Raw genomic sequence first — 22,458 nt, 5'->3', positions numbered from 1 at the left:
TGTAGCTAATAACGTTTTATACGAAACGTTATTCCTCTCGGTTGAATAGTTATCGGCTTTTAAAAATGTGAAGTGATACATTGTTTACATCTCACGCGGCCGCCATTACAACCTCCCTCGTACGGGAACAAAAGTCTATCGACAAATCACAAGTACGCTGATAAGTATCGTGTGAAGCGAAAACTAGCAAATTGGTAGCCAGTCCAGTGCCAACTAGGGCATACCTACTGGAATTCCAGTTCCGTGTGATGCGGGCTTTACTCATCACTGCTTTTCTGCGCTGTGAAACATCGTCAGCCCAATAAATGAGGCGCGGAACGTGGAGAGAAAGTGAGTTTTTGAGGTTTTGGTGCGATTTTCTTAGAGGTCATCATTTTAGGGTTGATCTAGAAGGTACATATTGACTACTACTTGCGAGAGTCTAGTTTTATCACGATTAATCTACGGAGCCATAGTTACTTACAATGCAAGTAGCTCCATAACTTATAAGCTACAAAATGCATGCATAAGATTCATTTACAAGCTGAAAAAAGGGACCACATTTCGAAATACTTATTCAATTTCAATTGGCTTAACACCAAGAATCTCGCGAAATACCAATTACTAACTTTAACACATAAAGTACTAGGCAACAAACAGCCTGCATATCTCTTTGAAAAACTGAACACAAATTCGAGCAGACATGAACATGTAACACGACGAAAAAAAATATTGTCAGTCCCAGTACATAATACGACCACCTAAGGAAAATCATTTACCGTAACTGCCACTAAAGAATGGAATTCCCTCCCAAGCTCCCTAACATCCATCAACAGCCATAAGCTATTTAAAAGGAATCTCAAACAGTATCTACTGGCAAGGCAGCGAAATACTTAATCACGAGCAACTTTTCATTCATAAAAATACGCACTGTAACATTTGGCAACTGTGTGCATATAAATCTTATAATTTCATTATTTTATTTCACTTCATTATTATTTTTATATTTTTCATTGTTTCAGATTACTGAATATATATGAATATGTACTAAAACAAAAGCAACAAACATTAGATACCTATGTTCAACAATTTATAGGTAAATCTGTTTTTCTTTTTCATTATTTATACATATTCGCGTATATACCTATATATTTAATTGTTCTTATTTGTATTGATATGTAATCCTATTCATGTTTTTTTTCTTTTTTTTCTCAATGTATACTCTTTAGTCCATTGTATTAATCTCCCACACAAGGGTCTGTTGTAAGAACGGCCCTAGAGGCCGAAACACGCCCGCTCCAATAAATGCGATTTTGTTATTATTATTATTATTATTACAAATACAGGAACGTTGGCTAATGTCGACAGTGTTTTGTCTGACAGGGTCAGAAAAAGAAGAAGAAGTACTGATCTGGCAACTCTGAGTGTGTTTTGTTCAAAATACAGCGCCTTAGTTGAAAACTTCATTGCTTCAGGGTGTTCGATGTGTAGCAGAAATGTAATGGTATGTTTTTGTTCTTAGTTTATTTTCACTTTTACTTTTGTAATGTTAGGTCGATTCCTATAATTGTGTTTGAATATTAATCCTACACGTGACGATAGATGACTTAGTGGTAAGTAAGTATTGCTGACATGTTGGTAATGAGATTATTTTTATTTCTCTTTAGTGTAATCAAGCTTTCCATCTGTACTCATATATTATCATATTATATTATATATACTTATATTTTCTTATGTAGCTCATGACAAGGGTTAGGTGGCAGAGGAGCCTACGGGTGAACCTCGCCCGCTAAATAAAGGAATTATTATTATTGTCATCACTCGTTGATTATAACGCAGAATGCATTGAACAACTATTGTTTCGTTTGATTCGAAATAATCTGGGTAAACTACAATATCACCAATTGAGCAAATTCCTGGCGTGGTTCCATGGGTAAGACTCTAGTTTACGTCCTTTTCTTAAGGAATACGTGTCATATATCGTAGGAAAGCTTATTTTATAAGGAATTCAACAACGTAAATCCCAAAGCGAGGAAAAATTTCCTGGAGGAGTAAATCGAGATAAACCGATGTTGTCCGGATATGCGTAATTGAACGTACTGAGGAATTTTTTCGATGATGAAGCACATATTTAGGGGTGAAATGAGTGCTAATGGAACCTAACCTAACAGGCCTAACCTAACCTCATAGACATACCTCGTCGCCGTGAATGGCTAGTGGGGCTATCATGAACAGAAAGTGTAAAAAGAAAAAGGTGTTTACCCGAAGAGATGCCGGCTGCCGCACCGCGAACGGAAAGTAGCAATCACCATGCAGATAAGGACCTAAAGTAGAGTCTAGCCGTTCCGTGCTTTAGTAAATATGCGATATCGCCCGAACACCTCTCACTCGTTTATTTCGTTAATTTTAGCATTGATACTTACCTATCCTGCATTGCGGAAGATTGTTTAAGGTGAAGTTATTCCCTTTTCCATAAAATAGTGTCAACTTTTGATATTACGAGTCATTATTTGTATTCCTTGTTCCGCTTGGGTAACAGACAATATGGTGTGCACTCGTCATGGATCATCACGCGTCGTGCTTGTGTTTTGTCGATTTGGAGTGGGTATGCAGTGTTTCAATCTTCTTTACCGAAAAATACCTATTTTCGTGTTCATTATGTCATCACAAACCATTCCCCAAACCAAAACCATAGTCCCCAAAAACCATTCACGATAGCCCCAAAAACCATTGACGGATAGCCCCAGGGACCATTTCCAGCAAGGTTAGGTTATGCTGGGTTAGGTTAGGTAAGCATAGTTATAAGAAAAAAGATAAAATTCTCGTAAAAAAAGGCACGTTTGGAAACACTGACAAGACCACGTGACTTTCGACGCTCGCGCCATCTCCGGGTACATAATAGAAACAATGGCATAATGTCAGAAAATGCAAGTTCCTTACATAAAAAGTGATTATTTCATGTTCTGCAGCATTCTATGGTGAAGATTTCAGTAAGTAGTTTATCTTGTAAATTTGAAGAAATCCGTTCGGGCGATATCACATATTTAGCCATGCCTTTAGTTCACCTTATGAGCCCAAGTTCCTTTTGTTTTATTGCGATTTCATCATGCTACGAATGCAATATTTACATGGTTCGATTTCGATGTACGTCTGTTAACACATACTGCGGAGTTTTGCGATTACTTAGGTTTTTGTTCAATATATGCTTTCGTGGTTAGGTTTGGTTCTCTTAGCATTAAAAGAAAGTCCCTAAATGCATTCTACTAAAGTTCCGATTTATTTCTACATTCATTCTCACGTTTCTACGATATTTACTGTCTTTTGTCGTCGGAGAATATCTTGTCCATGGGAAGGGCAAAGATTTTAATAATTTTGTAAATTGATCCACCACTCGTTGATACGGATGCACATTCCTTGCTGCCCAAGATATAACAACTTCAATTGAATCTATGCAGTTTGAATGAAGTCATTGCAAAACAACATGATGTTCATAATCTTTTGCACAGCACTGTAGAACAGTTTACACTGCTCAAAGGTAACAGTTCAGATTGTTTTATGATTTCTCCTAGCACAAATACTATTTATCGTAGAATTTTGGAAATCATTGTCACACGAAATTTGAACCTTAAAGTAATGAGCACTGTTTGGACTCAAAAAAAGTTTATGTTGAAAAAAAAACTTTAAAAAATTACTTTACGCAAGCATGCGCACTTCCCATGGGTAACAGTTTCATACATCGGAGACACATTTCTTCAATTTTACACAAGAAACTACTTACGGAAATGAGTTTCTCCAAGGTTTACAATGTTCGTCGATGTATTTTCTTTCATCGTGGAATATATTTGACCAGGAAATCATGTATTTTTCAAGAGAAATATCAACATACTAGTGACTGGTATAAACACACATTGATTTGATAAACGTTTGCACAGTACTGTATGTTTAATATGTGAATATCATACATGTACTTATTTTCTACAGCACATCATTCCTTGAGAGAAATTATTTATGGTATTTATATAGATAGAATGAATGCATAGGTAAGAGTATGCAATTGGATAAGTAATGGAAACTTTTATGTATATTTTTACAGATTCTTGCTAGTGGAAAATACTGAGCTCTCCAACTTATTAATCAGCAGTGAACATTGCCGAACTATAATCTGAAGTGTGAGGTTCAACATTTATAAAATTTAGAGGTAGGTCATCATTTAGAAGTTCTTTTTAATATTTTAGATCTCTTGTGTTGAGTGCCTTACAATGAGTACACAGATATTTGTTAACCTGTAGGCAAGGCAAGGGGTGCTCCCTTGAAAGTGTTGGTAGTAGACATTGAGTTGGAGACATCGTTAGCATGTATTGGCCAACTATTCCTGTCTTCTGATACCACTCACTCATTGTGATGAAAAATATTAACCCCTTAAGTGTAGACTTTTCTGGACAAGTTGCTACTGGAAAATGTAAGTTATTTTTAGCAGAATTCCATTGAACAAAATTAACTGAAATAAATCCAATATTTGCTTGCCTTTTTGATTTGTGCAGTATTTTTTACATAGAATTGCTTTCATATTCCACAGCAAATGTAAATAATAATAATAAATCTTTCTGGTGAGGAAGTGCAACTCAATGTCCGCAATCTCACAATCTTAATTTTTGAGTCATATTTCAGTTTTCTATTATACAGTAACTACACCACTCGAGAGCAGAGAACTGTTCTTACGTGTAACTTATATTCTGTCTTCTTCTTCAACTTTTTATCTCCTTCCTTTTCTGCTAGTAATTTTGTGTTTACTACAGCTGGCAGATGTGAAAGGTGTTACTTGGAAGTTTATTTTCTCTAACATCTCGGAACATTGCCAATCTTTGTAGATTAGGCACTTACAGGAATTGTACTAAAATTCTTCCGTCCAAAGTTTGGACTTGGAAATTCTATTTTTGTCTCTTCTGTCGAAAGTTAGGGAGGGTCACGTGAACCGCTGAACCAATCGGCTTTGACCTGTTGCCGTGGTGAGGGGGACTTCTGGTGGTATTCTGCGTTGGCAAGTGTATGCCTGACAGCAAATGTTCGGCGTTATTGTGCGGTTTGTTTGTGGCTTTTTTTTTTTTTTTTTCCTCGTATCTGTGATTTTTATACTGAAAGATGATGAGCCTAACGCGAATACACCGGCAAAATCGGAAGAAAAAAAAGTTGCCGGGCATGGTATTCCTCTGCGTGGCCAGACTCGTGAATTAGTATGTGCAGTGCGAGTTTATTTTGAAAATGAAAGAGATAATAATGGCCCCTTGATTCCGTTTAAAAAAAGTGATTGGGAGAACAGCAGCTGCTCTGGGAATTATCAAAACATCCGTGATGTCCATCGGGAAGGAAAAGTCCCGCTTAATGGAGACAGACACACCATAACATGCTATAGTACGACTGGAGTAAGCAGGATTTTATTTCGGAGGGTTGGAATTGTAAATGTGGATGTTACAAAGCAGCATTTTTTCCCGTGGGGCGGAATAAGTAATAAAACATTTCATAATTATTAGAGTTGAACGGATATCCACGCCCATGCTGATTCTCTTACCTATCTCACCGATACTCTTGTTTGAAAATGATGCGTATTAATTAAAAGCTGTTCAAAATATTGACTAATATTAGTGTGTAAGTAAATACTTCCAATTGTGTGTATCAATTTATTAGGGTTGTGCTTTAAACGTAAGAATTACATCAAATTCTGAAAATACTATTACGTAATCACAAAATACACTTTTCCATACAACATAGGTTCAGAATGACGGAAACTTGGAATTATGCATAAATTCAAGGACACCCTGAAAGTGCTTGCTGCATATTTGCAAGCCTCGCAAAAGATTAACATGTTGGAAAAGTGTCTGTAAATATAATCCAACCTATATCTTCGGATACTGATACCACGGTTAAAAGTGGTTTAAAGACAAAAATGATATTTGGGAGGTTGATTTAAGAGGTTCTCCAGTTACCAATTTGGTTTTCCTGATTTTTTTAAATACTTTTAGTTGAAACTTTTGAATTTCTCAAAATTTCGGGAGGGAACTGCAGCCCCATGAGTCCTCCCTCGACCCAACCACCCATTCTATATCGCATAAATTCTGAATTCAACCTAAATTTCAGGATCTTACTGAACGTGCATTAGATACTTTTGTGAGGTTATCAGTAAAACACATATGCCCGGTTCGCTCAACCATCTTTAAAATGTTCTTAACGAGTTCATAGTTAACGCATCAGTAAAATCTTAGCAGCCTGTTAAACTTTTAATGTTTGCTCAAGTGATTTTATAGGCCCGTTAACTAACGACATGTTAGAGATGTTTTACTTTGATGCCTTGCTATTCTCATACTTTGATACGAGAAATGCAACTTTTTCATTGGTTGCACCGTGGACAGTAGACTGTGCATAAGCGGATTTGGGCTTTTTTGTATGAAATCCCAGGAACAAAAATAAATAAAGGAATGTGTAACACATAAATATATGTTTAAGAAATTAATATTAGTTATGTATTTACGTCCGCACACCGAAAATGTTATGTATTAGGATTAACAGTTACATTGTAATTTCATAAGTTAGATTTAAATGAGTGCCTACCGACTCCCAATACAAGATCATAAATATATAAATAAAACCTACTGTTCTAGGTTAGCGTAATCTGTTTGATGTTTGATAAATTTAATTATATTAAAGAGGCCTAAAGGTGGAAATGAACGTGTGTTTGCTATAATAATTTTCCTCAACAAAAGAGAACATTTCACGAAATGTACACCATGCATAACTTAACTTACTCAGGGTGGCGACAGACCTGGAAAACCGGGAAAAATCAGGGAATTTGAGGTGTCAAAAAAAGTCAGGGAATATCGTCTTCATTGACTTCGAACACTCTTTTCACGAAAATTGTTATAACTCGGGCACTATAGGAGCAATCTACTTCGGATAACTTTTGTTTTGCAGCTAGAACATCAGCGCATGCAATCTTGTACAATTTAGAACACCGGACCGAGGAAGGGGGCTTGGGGGGGCACGTACCCCGAATTTCAATGGGAAAAACAAAAATCTGAAGTTTGCACCCTCTTCTCCCGTTATTTTGGGGAGAAGGCACAAACTTTAGTATTCTTTTCAAAGAATGGACATTTCTCAAGAGAATGAAACATGTTTCATGTTCTTGGGTTCCATACAAGTTGAATAATAAGCCAAAATGTGATTTTTTTTTAACGAAAAATAGGTAATTTGCAATTTTGGAGGAAAATTGTTATAACTCGGACACTATGGGAGCAATCTACTTATGATAAGTTTTGTTTTGCAGCTAAAACATCATAGCATGCAACCGTGTACAATTCAGAACGCCGTACCGAGGAAGGGGGTTTGGGGGATGCGACCCCCGAATTTCAATGAAAAACCATAAAAATCTGGAGGTTGCCCCTCTTCTCCCGCTATTTGGGAAGAAGGCGTGAACTTTAGTATTCTTTTCAAAGAATGGACATTTCTGAAGAGAATGAAACATGTTTCATGTTCTTGGGTGTCATACAAGTTGAATAATAAGCCAAATTGTGATTATTATTTTTTCTTTACGAAAAATAGGTAATTAGCATTTTTGGAGGAAAATTGTTATAACTCTGACACTATGGGAGCAATCTACTTATGATAAGTTTTGTTTTGCAGCTAAAACATCATAGCATGCAACCGTGTACAATTCAGAATGCCGTACCGAGGAAGGAGGTTTAGGGGGCGCGACCCCCGAATTTCAATGAAAAAACCATAAAAATCTGGAGGTTGCCCCTCTTCTCCCGCTATTTGGGAAGAAGGCGCGAACTTTAGTATTATTTTTAAAGAATGGAGATTTCTGAAGAGAATGAAACATGTTTCATGTTCTTGGGTGTCATACAAGTTGAATAATAAGGCAAAATGTGATTTCTTTTTTTTCCTTTTTTTTTTACAAAAAATAGGTAATTAGCATTTTTGGAGGAAAATTGTTATAACTCGGGCACTATGGGAGCAATCTACTTCGGATAAGTTTTGTTTTGCATCTAAAACATCATAGCATGCAACCGTGTACAATTAAAATCGCCGAACCGAGGAAGGGGGGTTTGGGGGCGTGACCATCGAATTTCAATTAAAAAAAAATCTTTAGTTTGCCCCCCTCTTTTCTCGCTATTTTCGGAAGAAGGCGCAAACCTTAGTATTCTCTTCAAAGAATGGACCATTGCAAAGAGATTGAAACTTGTTTCATGTTCCTGGGTGCCATACAAGTTGAATAATGAGCCAAAATGTGAGACTATTCGGAAATGTGTCATGGATATGTTGCGGAGCGGAGGGGAGGTTGGTCATCAATATGAATTTACCAAGGCTTGCTCCAGACCTGTGTCAGAGTTTCAACTCAAACAGAAGAGTTTGAGGGTCCAAAAATTACATTCATTTCGTAATCTGCACCATTATACCATATGGTTTCATCGGGCCAGAACGACCTTACTCTGATGATACCATATAATATCATCGGGGGAGTAAAGGTTAAGCCTCTAAATATTACGTGGAAAATGCATTGAATTATCATTTTTTTCTTGTCCGTATGGGAGTAGTAAGGAGACAGAACTGTCAACAGATGGAGGGGATGGGAGCGGGTGGCGCCGTCCGATAGTTGTCGGATGTCGTAGTAAGCATTTTGTTGGGCAAGCTGAAGGAACATGGAAACAAATACGTTCCATTGATACATACGATTTTTGTGGAATATCGCCACCCGACAAAGTATCTCGCTACAACATGTGACAGAAATTGCATGCATGGGACTCTTATGATTTTTGTTCGATGTCTTCAGACTGCACATCCAACAAAAATCGTATGCATAAACAAGAAGAGCTTTAGACTGCAAATATGCTGCTGGAATTGTATTACTTTTCTGGCTTACTTCACCTTATTTAATGTAGCAGTGCTTACAAAGGTTTTCTTACATCATCCTGATGTATTACTGGTTTCGCACAAGTTAACATACGTTTGCAATGACATTGCACTATTCTTAGATATCAAGAAGAATCCAACAAAACTGGATATATATTGAATACTATCACGAAAAAACCTGCATTGGTGAACGTTATAAAAATTGGCAAGTGCATGCTCCCAACTTCAAATTTACTGCAACACTAGTATTGCAATGAAATTAACACCATTCTCTGTCCTGTCTGTTAAAACTCGTGAGAGATGGTCATTAATCTCTCACTGAGTAAGGTTAATGTCCAATATTATGAAATAAAATACTAGTATTAAATACGTAAATATTTTAATATGATATTTACTCGAATCATTCAATCATGAAAGCAAATCACTTTCTTCAAGAAATGACTTTTTTCTGCCAGCCCTGCTAAATTTTCACTTTCCATCTACTGTTTTATACGAGGGGTGGCCAGAAAGTAATTTCCGATTGATTTTTCGCAAACGCCAAAACCATGAAAAATGATAATTGCTGCGAAGTTATGTTTAGGAATTTGCAGTGATGTCTGGACACATTTTTTCGCCCCTTCTAAATATCAAAATAATGCGAATTTGGCATAAAACGTGAATTGTTGGCGTTTTTATTGATTTTTTTTTAAAGAAATGACCTAAAACAACAAAAAAATCCATGAAATCCAACATTCTTGTCTTTTCTAGGCCATGTTTGTGTACATAGAACATGCAAGTTTTCCAACATTTTACTCAAGAGTAAACTATTGAGTTATACTTACATGGAATAATTCCGACAGCCACATTAAATCATGTATTTCCCACGATTTTTTCAACTTCTATCAAAACCATTTGCATCACAGAGAAAAGTGGCAGGGTTCTAACAGGAGATCAAGTGCGTATCTACTGTCACGTAGTTGTCGCACGAGATATGTTTTCAATGTCAATGTCGATCTCCTGCGGGGGAGAACCGGGATGTTTTCCACCTATTCAAACTGCTTCGGCACCCACCCAGCATCATATGAAGCTGGTACCTTGAGGAAACTTTGAGGGATAAAGGTAGCCAGGAGCATGGTGCTGATCACATCACCCCCACCTTTAGCCATGATCAAGAAAGTGTGGGGCCCTAACTCCACACCCTTATACACCTTCATGGAAAAGTGCATGGGAGCACTTTACTTCCTCAAAAATCTGTTCCAACATATCAAACTGTCACGAAAATACATAGACCATGTGATCTACAATTTTAAATAATCGTTTAAAAGCACAATGGAGTATTAAGTTTCGGTATATTTGACAGATAAATGTTCTAAAACAAAAACGCGAATTTTAGGAAATGTAATACTGACAAGTCAAAAAAATGATAATGCCAATTTTTGGTGCCATAATATATCGGTATCTGTCACGTGAGATTGATCGATTTTAATTTTTTGGGTACATCGCCACTTATGGTCATTATCCACCCTTCAGTATATACGGGGGAAATTCCATTATCTAAAATCCTTACCTTAAAATTTAAAAAAAGGTGTATCGAAAATAACTTTCCTAAAAGAACTTTCAAGATATTAAACTCTCACAAAGAGGCATAGGCCATGTGAGTTACAATTTGAAACAGTAGTTTAAAAATACCATGAAGGAATAATTTCAGATGTTTGCCAGAAAATGCGCTAAAATGAAAATGTGAATTTTGAGAAAAATAACACCGTATAGTAAAAAATAAAAAATAAGAAAATACACCAATTTGAAAAAAAAATAACAAAATATCAAGGTCCCTACTTATTAGGTATAAATAAAACATGAATATCAGTTGTAATTTATTGCATTAGTAACAGTGAATCTTTACCTAATTTTCAGCATAATCACCACCGTTATTCTGGGATTTGTAGTAGCATGCCACTAAATTTTGTATGCCCATGGTATATGTGTCGGACAGCAAAGACTGGAACTATCACTACCTCAGTGTAGCTGTCAAATCCTTACCCTGCCAGAAACCTCTTTAGTTAAACAAAGAGATGAAAGTCGGTACATTCAAGGCCAGTGCTGTACAGGGAATGGTCCAAGATCTCTCACCTGAAGTGATGCAAAGGGCCCGTGTGTACTCAGCTGTATGGGGTTGTGCACATTCGATTGGCCTTCCGTGAATTGTCTGCACCATCGCCTGACCATACACGACGTCCTGTCTGCACACCTCACACAATTGCTGGTGGCTCTGTGCCAAATTCTGAGTGTGCATTGTAGGCTAGGCTCGGTGGGAGACTGTATGACAGGTGCAATCTTTAACCTAGAACTTTCCTAAAACGGCTGCATTGCAACTGTACCAGATTACAGCTACATGCCACTTCTTCCTGCCTGCATGTGTGTGTGTCGCTCTCCGAACCACTAGTGCTGCGTATAGGGGCCATTGGACCTTTTTCAGGATGCCCCTCGTATATGAATTTTCAGAAGCTTTTATTATTAGTGTGTTCCTGTTTTAATGTGTGGTTAGCTAAGTCAGGTACCTATACAATGAAATTCTATAAATTGCTTGCGTTAAATTTCTAATACCTACATAACCTTTTCGTCAGCATTAATGGTATAACTGCATGTTGTCAGTTTCACAGTACTTCACTTGGATATACTGTACTGAAGCAGAAATCCCATTGATAATGTAAGGAAATATGACACTTTATTTTATTCGATTCAATTGTTTCACTGCAAGAGTTAAGTTGTTTGCTTTACAGAGAAGAGAGCTTTATGCATTGAAAAATGAGTCCGCACTCATGGTTCTTGCAAGCAGAGGGTTCCAAACCTCAGTGGAAATATCAACATATAGTACCGAGAATGTATAAGGAGACTGATAAATTACAAATTGTATTTCTTAAATCAATCACTCTAATTTCATTTAGTCGTAACTTTAAAAATAATCAAGTATTTTATTTTAAACTTACTGCGTATGACAAAATTCCGTAATCCTTCCCTAGCTTGTGAATTGTAATAATTTTCCAAATTCACTATTTTGCAGTTTGAATTCAAATCATAGAGAATAGAGAAATTGAGTCAATTTTATAGAAGATAATATTGGTACTTAACAAATACATGCCTGGATCTATATGAGTTTATTATTTCCATTTGCAAAAACATCGATTTAGTTTAGTTTGTAATTGTCAGGGAAAAATTCAAATTTTTGTCCTGGAAAACCTGGAAAAGTCAGGGAATTTCATTTCTGCTTGTTTGTAGCCACCCTGTCTTAAGAATTAATGTCTTTCAATATGGCGACCATCAACTTCCGGTTTTCCACAATCATGTTTATTTGCCATGCTCTAATTCCCATAAGCTACCATCAAACCGAATTTCACTCCCTTATATTAAGAAGTAACATTTTTCAATATGGCGTCCACGAACTTCCGGTTTTCCGGAATCACATTGATATGCCATGTTCTGATTACCATAAGCTACCACCAAGCCGTGTTTCACTTCTCTATCTTAAAAAGCAACATTTTTCAATATGGCGTCTATCATCTTCCGGTTTTCCACAATGATGTTGATTTTTCGTGCTCTAATTACCATAAGCTACCACCAAGCCGAGTTTCACTTCTCTATCTTAAAAAGTAACATTTTTCAATATGGCGTCCATCAACTTCCGGTTTTCCACAATCGTGTTGATTTATCTTGCTCTAATTAGCATAAGCTACCGTCAAACCAAATTTTACGTCTGTAACTTAAGAAGTAATATTTTTCAATATGGCATCCATCAACTTCCAGTTTTCCACAATCATGTTGATTTGCAATGCTCTAATTAGCATAATCTATCGTCAAACTCAATTTCACTTCACTACCTATTCTCAATGTAATGGTGCCTACTGCGCATGCCTTCTAGGAACAGGTTGCCTGAAGAACGAATATCGACGTTCTGTGCAGGTCGTTGTAATTAGTATACTGTATTAAACATGAGCTTGTTAAAACTAATTGTTTCTATTGTTAATAGTTTGCCAGAGTGATGGTGACGGTGTTCGAAATTCTTACATAGCTGATACCATTATTAATTAAGTAATAAATATTAAACTAGGTACTATTTATACATATTTTTAGTGTAAATAATTATCCAGAAAGATCACGAATTACTTTTTTCTAAAGTTATTATAATATTTGTTTAACAAAGAAGTGTAATTTTATCGGTATTCCATTTGCTGCTGTGGAATTTTGATTGACAGTAAACTTAGTTCGGATACATTCTATGTTATGATACGTACTGTAAGTTCCTGTTAGAAATGTTACCCGCTTCATCCATTTCTATCCACGTACCGGTATTTTAATAACAAGCGCTGGTCATAGTGCTTCAGTACCGGTTACCAAGTTGTGGTTCCATTTCGTACCCGGTACACTGTTCAGGTACAGTATGTACGGGTACGATCGTACCCGTTCCATCCGAGGCCCGTTCCATTCAGTACCTGAAGCGAATGGGTCGTTGAGTAACGGCCTAATTTACCCAGGTTGTAGGTAGGTCCAATCTGTCCGGTACTGTGTGGAACGCCAATGCCATTGTAACGTATATCGATAGTTCCGTTCGTAACTTGACAGCGTTACAAGTTGGGTTACGTTACAGGTCCCTGGTTCTTTGTGGCTGAACTTTGATTATTGTAATGAACAATATGAAAAGCGGAGGTACTGTTGTTACAAACAATACCGCCAACACCAAACATCTTTGTTGTTGAACCAACATGCCGCAGTTCAATTCAAGCTGAGTTGAGAGGAGGTTGTCTTGCGAATAGTGAATCGTATTTGTGCTAAATTTTGCAGTGATATTGTTTTTGTACACTGTCAGTATATTTTTTTAAATTTAATTATTAACATTAGGGAGTGAGTCACGGGTAAAAAAGTGACTTGACACCGAGAAAGATGGCTGAAATTAAAACACTAATGAAGACAAAAATGTTCTAATCGTGAGATTTCTCGACGATCTGGTGTGTCTGAAGCATCGGTGAGGCGAATAAAGAAGAAAATTGAATATGGTGGACAGTGTGAGCCACGAAAGAAGGACAGATGTGGACGTAAAACAATTTTTACTCCACGATCCTTACGCTGTTTGAAGAACATTTGCCTCACGAGTAGATTTGCGAGTACAAAGGAACTTAAAGATAAGCTTGAAAAGAGTGGTGTTCGTTCATCTGAAAGAACAGTAAGGCGTAGGCTCTCTGATATGAACCTGAAGGCACTCAGACCTGCTAAGAAGCCGAAATTAACCCCTGCTATGATTCGTAAACGTTTTCATTGGGCAAAAGCTCGTAAAGATAAATATTTGAACTTTTGGAGATTGTTTACTTTAGTGACGAGTGCACGTTTGAAATCTTGGGGAATAAATCTCAGTTTTTGAGAAGACTTCGAGGTGAAAAATACAATCCTGATTGTGTTGTGCAGACTGTCAAACATCCGATAAAAGTTATGATTTGGTCAGTCATTAGTGGCAAAGGTACAGGACGTCTGTATTTGGTTCAAGGAACAATGAGGCAAGAACAGTATAGGGAAGTGCTTAGAGGAAAGTTGCTACCTCAGGTAAGAGAATGGTTCCCTAATGGAGAACCATTCGCATTCATGCAATACCGCAAAATCAATAAAACAGTTTCTACAGAGTGAAAATGTCCCTCTCTTGCCCTGGCTGGGAAACTCTCCAGATATGAAACCAATTGAAAATGTTTGGTACCTAGTGAAAAAAGAAGTGGCAAAGCTAACAATTACGACGAGAATTGGCCTAATTGAAAAAATAATTCAAGTGTGGAATCACCATCCTCATATGAAAGAGACAGTACAAGCAAGCATGCAATGATAGTATGCCAAGACGAATCCAAGCACTGATCAAGACCAAAGACGGCTCAACCAAATATTAAAATTGACTTCCAGTCATATGTACATATTATATAGCTAATATTCAAGAAACACAGTAAGAAATTATATTTGTAACTATTAATGTATCAAGTAATTGTTGTTTTTTGTTAAGGTGCACATGTAATCAATGTAATATTTCAAGTAATAAAATATAAATAAATGAAATAGAAAATAACAAAAAAATTAGACGAGATAATAACATCCTTAAAATTTTGCATAAAATTTGGAGGTGCGTCTAATAACACAGGCCTGCGTTGAAAAAAATACAAGGGAAGTGGTAGGTGAACTTTATGTATTTTGTGGTGCTGAGTTCAACAAAAATAAAGCAAAATGTCTATCACGTCAGGTGTTCATCGAAAAATTCATAGGAAAAACAATCTACACTTTTTAAGTCCATACTTGAGACGAACTGTAAACCATTATTATGAACCTGTTAACCGGTGAGATATTCTTTAAAAGAAAACAAATATTATTGTTAGAAATAATATTACACCGATATTTGAGTCACGTCATAAATATATTATTAGCGATGTTACATGAGAAATGAACATTTACATATATTGTGTAACACGCTATGCGATGTTGTCAATTGCTTTACAATATCAATAATATTTACATATTATGTTTGTCAAGGATTTTGTAAATTGCAATGTCACGAACGATAGAAGTATGTTCGCTAAATCACATGGTATGATGTTAAAACATTCTTTCATCAAACTTAAGTTCAAGAAATATTAGATCAAATAATATGATGATCCAATTGCTTATTAATTTTCACTAAGTTCACTTGTCAGAATCAATATTGAAAATATATCCTTTCAGTCTACTGTAGGATTCAATTTACCAAATTTGTCAATCAAACCATACTTAACTGAGTCCATTTTCACACACAATGAAAATTCAGTTTAGATCCTCTTTATGTCACGTATTTTCTATTTTAGAATTCTGCAATTTCCAACTTACTAACATGGTTCATATATCAACATTTATCCAATATGGATATTACAGATTTAATGTGACATAATAATCAACAGATCCATCTCGTTTATAGTATGATGTAGACAGATTTAATCTGCACAAAATTGTACAGCATCACAATACATCCATTTCCATCTTAAAGATAACAGTGTTTTCAATTTTACGCTTATCACCATTTTCACAGAATAAAAACTTGTAAACATTTTTCATGTGAGAAATATTATTTTGTACCTACATCTTACTTGAATTTTGTTGTATAATATATTATGCACAATAAATTACATCATAAATTATTCAGATGCTAGTTTTTATTCCTTTAAGGTTGATAAATGCCAACCAGAGTTTCTCATCTTTAGTGGGAATAAGGGTTTTCCCATGTGAACTAGATTTTTCCCTCAGCATGAGTTGGAAACAATGATCAGTTTTACTTTCATATGATTACTATGTACGGCGCTTCTAATCCAGAATTGTGAATTTTAATGTGATTTTGAGATAAAAACAACTTAAATTTGATAGAATATAATCTCAAATCACATGCAAGACGAGTGTGTAACCACATAAGCACCAAAAACCTATGGAATCTAAACTCAATGAAGTTTTTATGCTCGTATCGATATTACTACTAAGTTCTACATTGATCAATTTCAACTGAAAAGACATTGCCAATCTTAAATGTTTCAATACACTTGAAGTACAGAAGTGTACTCCAAGATAATACAATTTTAGAATGTTTTAAAATTTAAGTTTAATTTTTTCAGAAGAATAATATCAGCTCAAAATAGTGTGTCAACTATATTTAAATTATTAGATACGTGGTATAGTACCGTTATAAGTATAGGATTGCAATATAACCCTGGGAACTGATCACAAATCTATTAACTATTACACTATCTTGGAAGATTAGAATCAAGCTGTTGGTCAAATATTTTAGATAATTTAGTTTTTAATCATTTGTCCTGTACCATGGCCGTGCAGTCTAAGGCATCATGCTTTGGGATCAGGTTACGGGATGCAGCAAGTTCGAGTCTCCTGGGGGATGTGTAACTTCTTTTCTCCAGAGATTTCAGCCTGCGTATGGGACCGGTGGCCACCCACCATGGTGAGGAAATTAGGAATCTACGAATGGGTAGCGCAACCCGTTCATGAAAACCTACAACAACTGGGGGTTCGTCGTGCTGACCACCAGTGATCAGAACACTACATTTTAAAAGTAGCTTCGCTACAACTACCGCTACTCATCCGAAAATGTACCTTCGCTACAGCTACAACTACATTTACCAAAAAGTAGTTCGTTACGCTACTCATGTGCGCTACTCGCTACTTTTGCATATACAAAAAAAAATTGAAACAACAACATGGATATTCAAAAGAAGCCCCTAGTATGATAGTTGTACTTACTGGAAAATAGATCATTATTTATTATACGAGCGTAATTCGTTAGATGTTTGCTCTAACTTTGCGGAAAGCTGGGGGGTGCTTCTTTGGTGTAGCTAAATGAACAAGAGGTGGAGTGGTGGTTTACGTAAGTTTCCTGTTAGGAATGCTTCCCTGAAGACACAGTGGAAATTTTGTCACCTTGTACTCAAAGGGGACCCAGGTTCGATACCTGGCAGTGACACTAATGGTTCGGATCATACATATATACGTTTTACAATATTATAAAATATGTTGAGGAAGCTAATGCGTAAACTTGAGTGTTCTGAATGTATTGCAATTTTAAAATTTCTGAACAAATATTATGACGAAAATAATTGTAATTCCAGAAAGTGTATGTGTATCATTTTTGTAACAATAATTTCTTGCTGACGAGATCTTACATACTGACAATGATTAATGCTGAACTATTGATTGCTGGTGGCACTTTTGCTTTGTCATTGTAGTGAAGAATGAATCGCTCGTTTTTGCACTGCAAGATGTGTTTTACACAGCAATTAATGACATTTACCTCTCTCTTACACCGTGGATATCCACAGGATTTGTTCCTGGGGTGGCGTAAATGAGGCTTTTTTACCAGGGCGGCCACAAACTAGGCATCTTTCTCCCCAAAATAGCGATGCAGCTCAATAAATGTAGCTGTTAGCCAGAATATATTCATATATGTCAGTTCAGTTTAGTTATCTGGATATTAGATTTATTCTATATTAATGAAATAAATTACGCAGATATCTATAATCTAGATTATCTGTATTTCCATGTAATAGACTGTCTATATGAACCTCCTGCAAAAGTAAGCATTTTTGCTGATTTTTTTGACGCTGTGGTCACATTCAAAAATTTCCCTCAAAATGCATGGGAGAAATGTAGCTGTAGCGAAGTTTTCGCTACAGCATCAGCTACAATTTTCAAAATCTAGCGCCACTACAGCTAACGCTACAATTTTTGTAGCTAGCTACAGTAGCGACGCTACTTCCGACCACTGCTGACCACACATCACCCCGTAACTAGTTGGATCATCTCCACCTCGGAGTAGAATCAGGTGGGAGTCCAGCCAACAGTCTATAGGTAGGCCTTGGCTGTTACACCACGAGTTATGTATGTTTTTAGTTCAATAATTTGAAAGGTGCGAGACCTTCATTATGAGTTCTTAACTATATTGACAGAAAACATTACATATTTTTTCATTCAGTGAACTAAAACAATACACATTGAATGTTCCAATACATTACTACCAGGAAAAAAAAGTATTTCATTTTTAAAATATATTTATAAACATAAACTGAAAAAAGAAACACAATAGAACCCGGTTTTGCCCTGTTTTTGCTTGTTTTATCTGAAAAACCTGAAAAAAAAACACCAGGAAAATGCCAACCCTGGTGCACTCACCACACATGGTGTAACTCGACTTGCCTTTTTTGCTGTATATGTTATACATTACCATGGCCGTATTTAGAGGGGGGGGTTTCTACGGTTCAAACCCCCCCGAAACTTCTGACATGTTGGATTAATGGAAGTTCAGAAACCAAAATCTGTAACAAATTTTCAATTTTTTTTTTCGAAGCATCACAAAAATACATGCAGACAATGTTGAAACGATCGAGGTAGAATTTTCATACATTTGGAATTCAGAAACTTGAGTGAAACAGGATTTATTCTCAGAATCGTAGCCCTCCGACCCCACCATTATCACTTCTGTTGTCATCTTTCCAGTGTTGCTCCCGCGTCACAAGGAATATAGACTGAAGATTCCCTTATGATTGTCCCAAAATTCCCTTTCCAGCTTTTAAATTCCCTGTCCCATAAAGTCGAAAATCCCCCTTGATAGGAGTTCAAACCTAGGATATCCAGTTTTGTAGCGCATTACGTTCTCGATTGAGGTTACAATCCATGCACCAGGCTAAGTTTTTAAAAATAATAACTGGTTCCACACTTTTCAAAATTCCAAAAATTTAATTTTGAAGTCAAACAACAAAAGCTCTATGACTAAAATTTCCATCTAACTTTTAAAGCTTTTCTCTTGAAGGTATCTAAAGTTTAATGACGAAGTATAATAATTGTGCATTTCAGTACACACTGTATGAAACGTAAAAAAAAATAAAAAATAATAATAAACTTGTGCTGGATATTCACTCATCTGCTGGATTGAGTAAGCCCCCTCAAGGATATAACAATAATATAATAATAATTATTATTAGTATTATTATTATTATGGAATAAAATTGTTTTATTATTATGAAATTTTAATTATTATTGTACAATTATTGTTATTATTTCTATTATTCAAATTTCTGGCGACACCCATGGGAACAATTATGAATGAACCCCCCCCCCCCGAAATTTTTTCCTGCCTACAGCCATGTACATTATAATTGCAAAAGCTAATCAAAATGATACATTAAATGCTTCCATGTAAAGTACTCTCTGCTATAAGATTTTTTGGGAGTTTTTACACGGCATTTATGCTAGCAAAAATATTAAAGATATGCTTCTGTGTAAAGTGGGACTAACGTTTTTGAACACCTTTGAAGTAGTGTCTGTATTTGCATACATCAAATATCAGTTTGCAGTGGTTTTTCATTCTGGATTAGTTCTAACATTTATATATAAATGTGTCCCAATGTACTCATCCATTGGTTTTTCTTTCAGGATACTCATAGCACGAGGAAAATGAAGAAATCTTCATACGGAAGGAGATCTTCCAGTGAACCCATTCGTTATGGCCAGGAGCAGGTCTTTGGAATGCCCAGTTTGAGACCATCAGCAGGGACGTCCGTTAAGAAGTCTCACATACCACGTCCAAAGTCATCAGCAGCTTCTACCGTAAAGCCAAAGCGTTCAGTCTCTGCTGGTGTGAGCAGGGTTTTTTTGAGTCACCAGAAGCCACGGTTGACAAATGCTGCCAGTGCAGAAGACATGCGTACACCTCAAACCATACGAAAATACCCTTTTGTGGAGGGTAGCGCCAGGTCTAGTGTTTCTGAGTACTCCACTCAGAGTTGCAGAGTGAGGAAGGATAAGTCTGCATTGGACAAATCTAACGTTAAATTGTTTGAACACAAAGTGGCTACTTTCCTTGTAGATAATGGTTTTCCAAATGCCGTCCAATTTAACAATATCAGGTCTATGACAAGCTCGTCATTTTTGGAAATATTTAATTTCATTTACAGTCATATTTTGAGAAAAACTGCCAAACAGATAGGGGACATTCCGGAGGCAATGAAGCAGTTGGGATGGAACTGTCAAGGTATCAAATCTGCTTTAATGACAGTCGGTTCCATGCATTCTTGGCCTAGACTTGTTGGTTTATTGGTTTGGCTTGTCCAGTACATTGAGTGCATGAATTGCGACCTCAATGAATATTTGTTCGATGGCCTAGATGGGGAGGCTATAGTAGAAGAGAAGTTTCGGAATGAGTTTTATCTCAAAAGCTATCATGCATGGAACCAGGTTGGAGATGAAGCCGTAGCGCGAGAGAATGAAGCTTTCGAGGAAGATGTAAGAATAGCTGAGAATATATTGCCAGGTGCGCTTGAAGAATTGGAGAAAGAAGCTAATATGCTGGAGGAAAAATTCAAGAACTTGCCATATCACAACAGTTGCAAAGAGGTGGAAAAGCTTGAAGCACAAATGAAAGCTTACTGTGCTGATGAGCAGGCCCTATTGTTGTCCATACACGAAGCTAAACATTATTATAAAGACATTCGCTTAACCCAGTTAAGCAGCTTGCAGAGAAACGTTGAGGACTACAAAGAAAAAATTGCTGACAAAGGGGAAGAGATAAAACGATTATCAGAAATCTGTGAAAACCAGGAAATGTCTGTACAGGAAAGAGATAAGATAAGATCAGAATGTGAAGAACTGGAAAGGCATATTTATAGGGTTAAAATAGAAGTTGAAGGAACAAATAAGTTGATTCATGCATGCGAAATTGAGATGGCACGGAAGAAGAATGACTTTGATGAACTGTCTGCAGTGTTCAATACGGACTTGCTTCATTTAGAAACAAACATGGACAAAAATGAGTTAAGAATCCATTCCTTGGATATTGATGAGAATACATTGCAAAATTCTTTGAGCAAATTTAAGCTGATGAAGAAATCGCTGAAGCAGGAAATGAAAAAGGATGAAGTTAATGAGGAAAAGAAACATCATAAGGAAGCAGAACTCAGACTTCGTAAGATCCTTGAGCATAAACAGGAATTAATGACAACATTGGAAAAAGAGGAGAAGGAGACACATGTTCTGAGCTTGGAGTATGAAATGAAGGAGAAGAAGATGAAAAGTGAAATTGATTCAATCAAAAGTAAGATACTGGCCAAGAATCAACAGTTTCCTGATATCGAGGCACTGAATGCCTCCATAGAAGGAAAAAAAGCTGAAATAGAATGCCTGGATAAAGAATTGATTGCTATTGCCAATAATGCGAATGATTTTTTTTCCAAGATTTTGCCTGTAGCTGAAACAAATGTGAGTATTTCATTGGAAGCAGTTAGGAAGTTCAGTGAAGCGATGCAAGAACAGCAGAAGAAAAATTGAAATCAAGTTTCTATGAATCCTTCCTACTCAAATTTCACTCCTGAATGCCACAAATATCCACTCGCATAACATCTGGAATTTGTTTGTGGGGAAAAGAGACTGATATGTTGTGTATTGTTTTTAAATAATTTCATTAACATATCATAATGTAACTTAGACATATTAATTTCATAGTTATCTTTAAAATATGCATTTGTATGTACTCTTACTTTTATACTCTGACTCTAAGGATGTTTTCTTATTTACTAAACATGTGAATATAAGAAAATTAAACTTTCATAAAGGTGCTAATTAAGTGCAATTCGTCCTGAATCTTCTGCAAACTTATATTTTCTTATTGGTTGTAATTGCTTTCAAGAAAAATAATTTATTTTGTCTGTTAGGATAAGAAGTTTTCATATGTTGAAATGCATTCAGCAGAATTGCTTGCAAGAAAAATCATGTATTTTGTCTCTTAGGATAAGAAGTTTTCATATGTTGAAATGCTTTGAGCAGAATTGTATATCTTTCAATACAGAATTATGTAAATCACATATTTTTTCATTTCATTTTTGGTGCATGAAATATGGTGAACTATATATAGGACAGATTACCCTGTTTTCCATTGACTGAAAATAGGCATATCTGAAAAATTACTGGTGATATACCAATCCAAAATTTCTCCATTTTTGTTATAAAAATATAAAGACAATTTAAACCAAAAACTCAATATGCTGACCAAGGCACAAA

At 36.1% G+C, this 22,458-nt stretch overlaps 1 protein-coding gene across 3 annotated transcripts; it reads left to right on the top strand.

Annotated features, from left to right (window-relative positions):
- The first annotated feature begins 1,412 nt into the window (after positions 1–1,412).
- Positions 1,413–22,260, top strand: LOC145987933 (kinetochore protein NDC80 homolog). 3 transcript variants are annotated; one of them, XM_083122755.1, is made up of 3 exons: positions 1,413–1,483; positions 4,073–4,177; positions 19,840–22,260. In XM_083122755.1, the coding sequence occupies exon 3, from the start codon at positions 19,861–19,863 to the stop codon at positions 21,727–21,729; it is 1,869 nt and encodes a 622-aa protein (XP_082978881.1). In that variant the 5' UTR covers positions 1,413–1,483; positions 4,073–4,177; positions 19,840–19,860; the 3' UTR covers positions 21,730–22,260. The 3 variants fall into 3 exon arrangements, with proteins under 3 accessions (XP_082978881.1, XP_082978882.1, XP_082978883.1); XM_083122756.1 differs by having other exon boundaries at positions 1,454–1,592; XM_083122757.1 differs by lacking the exon at positions 1,413–1,483 and adding an exon at positions 1,506–1,596.
- Positions 22,261–22,458: the final 198 nt, after the last annotated feature.

The sequence above is a fragment of the Lepisma saccharinum genome, chromosome 5, assembly GCF_977018435.1.
Source record: "Lepisma saccharinum chromosome 5, izLepSacc3.1, whole genome shotgun sequence".
Classification (NCBI taxonomy): Eukaryota; Metazoa; Arthropoda; class Insecta; order Zygentoma; family Lepismatidae; genus Lepisma; species Lepisma saccharinum.
The sequence above is the reverse complement of the archived record's forward strand: the minus strand, read 5'-3'. Positions and strand labels throughout refer to the sequence as shown.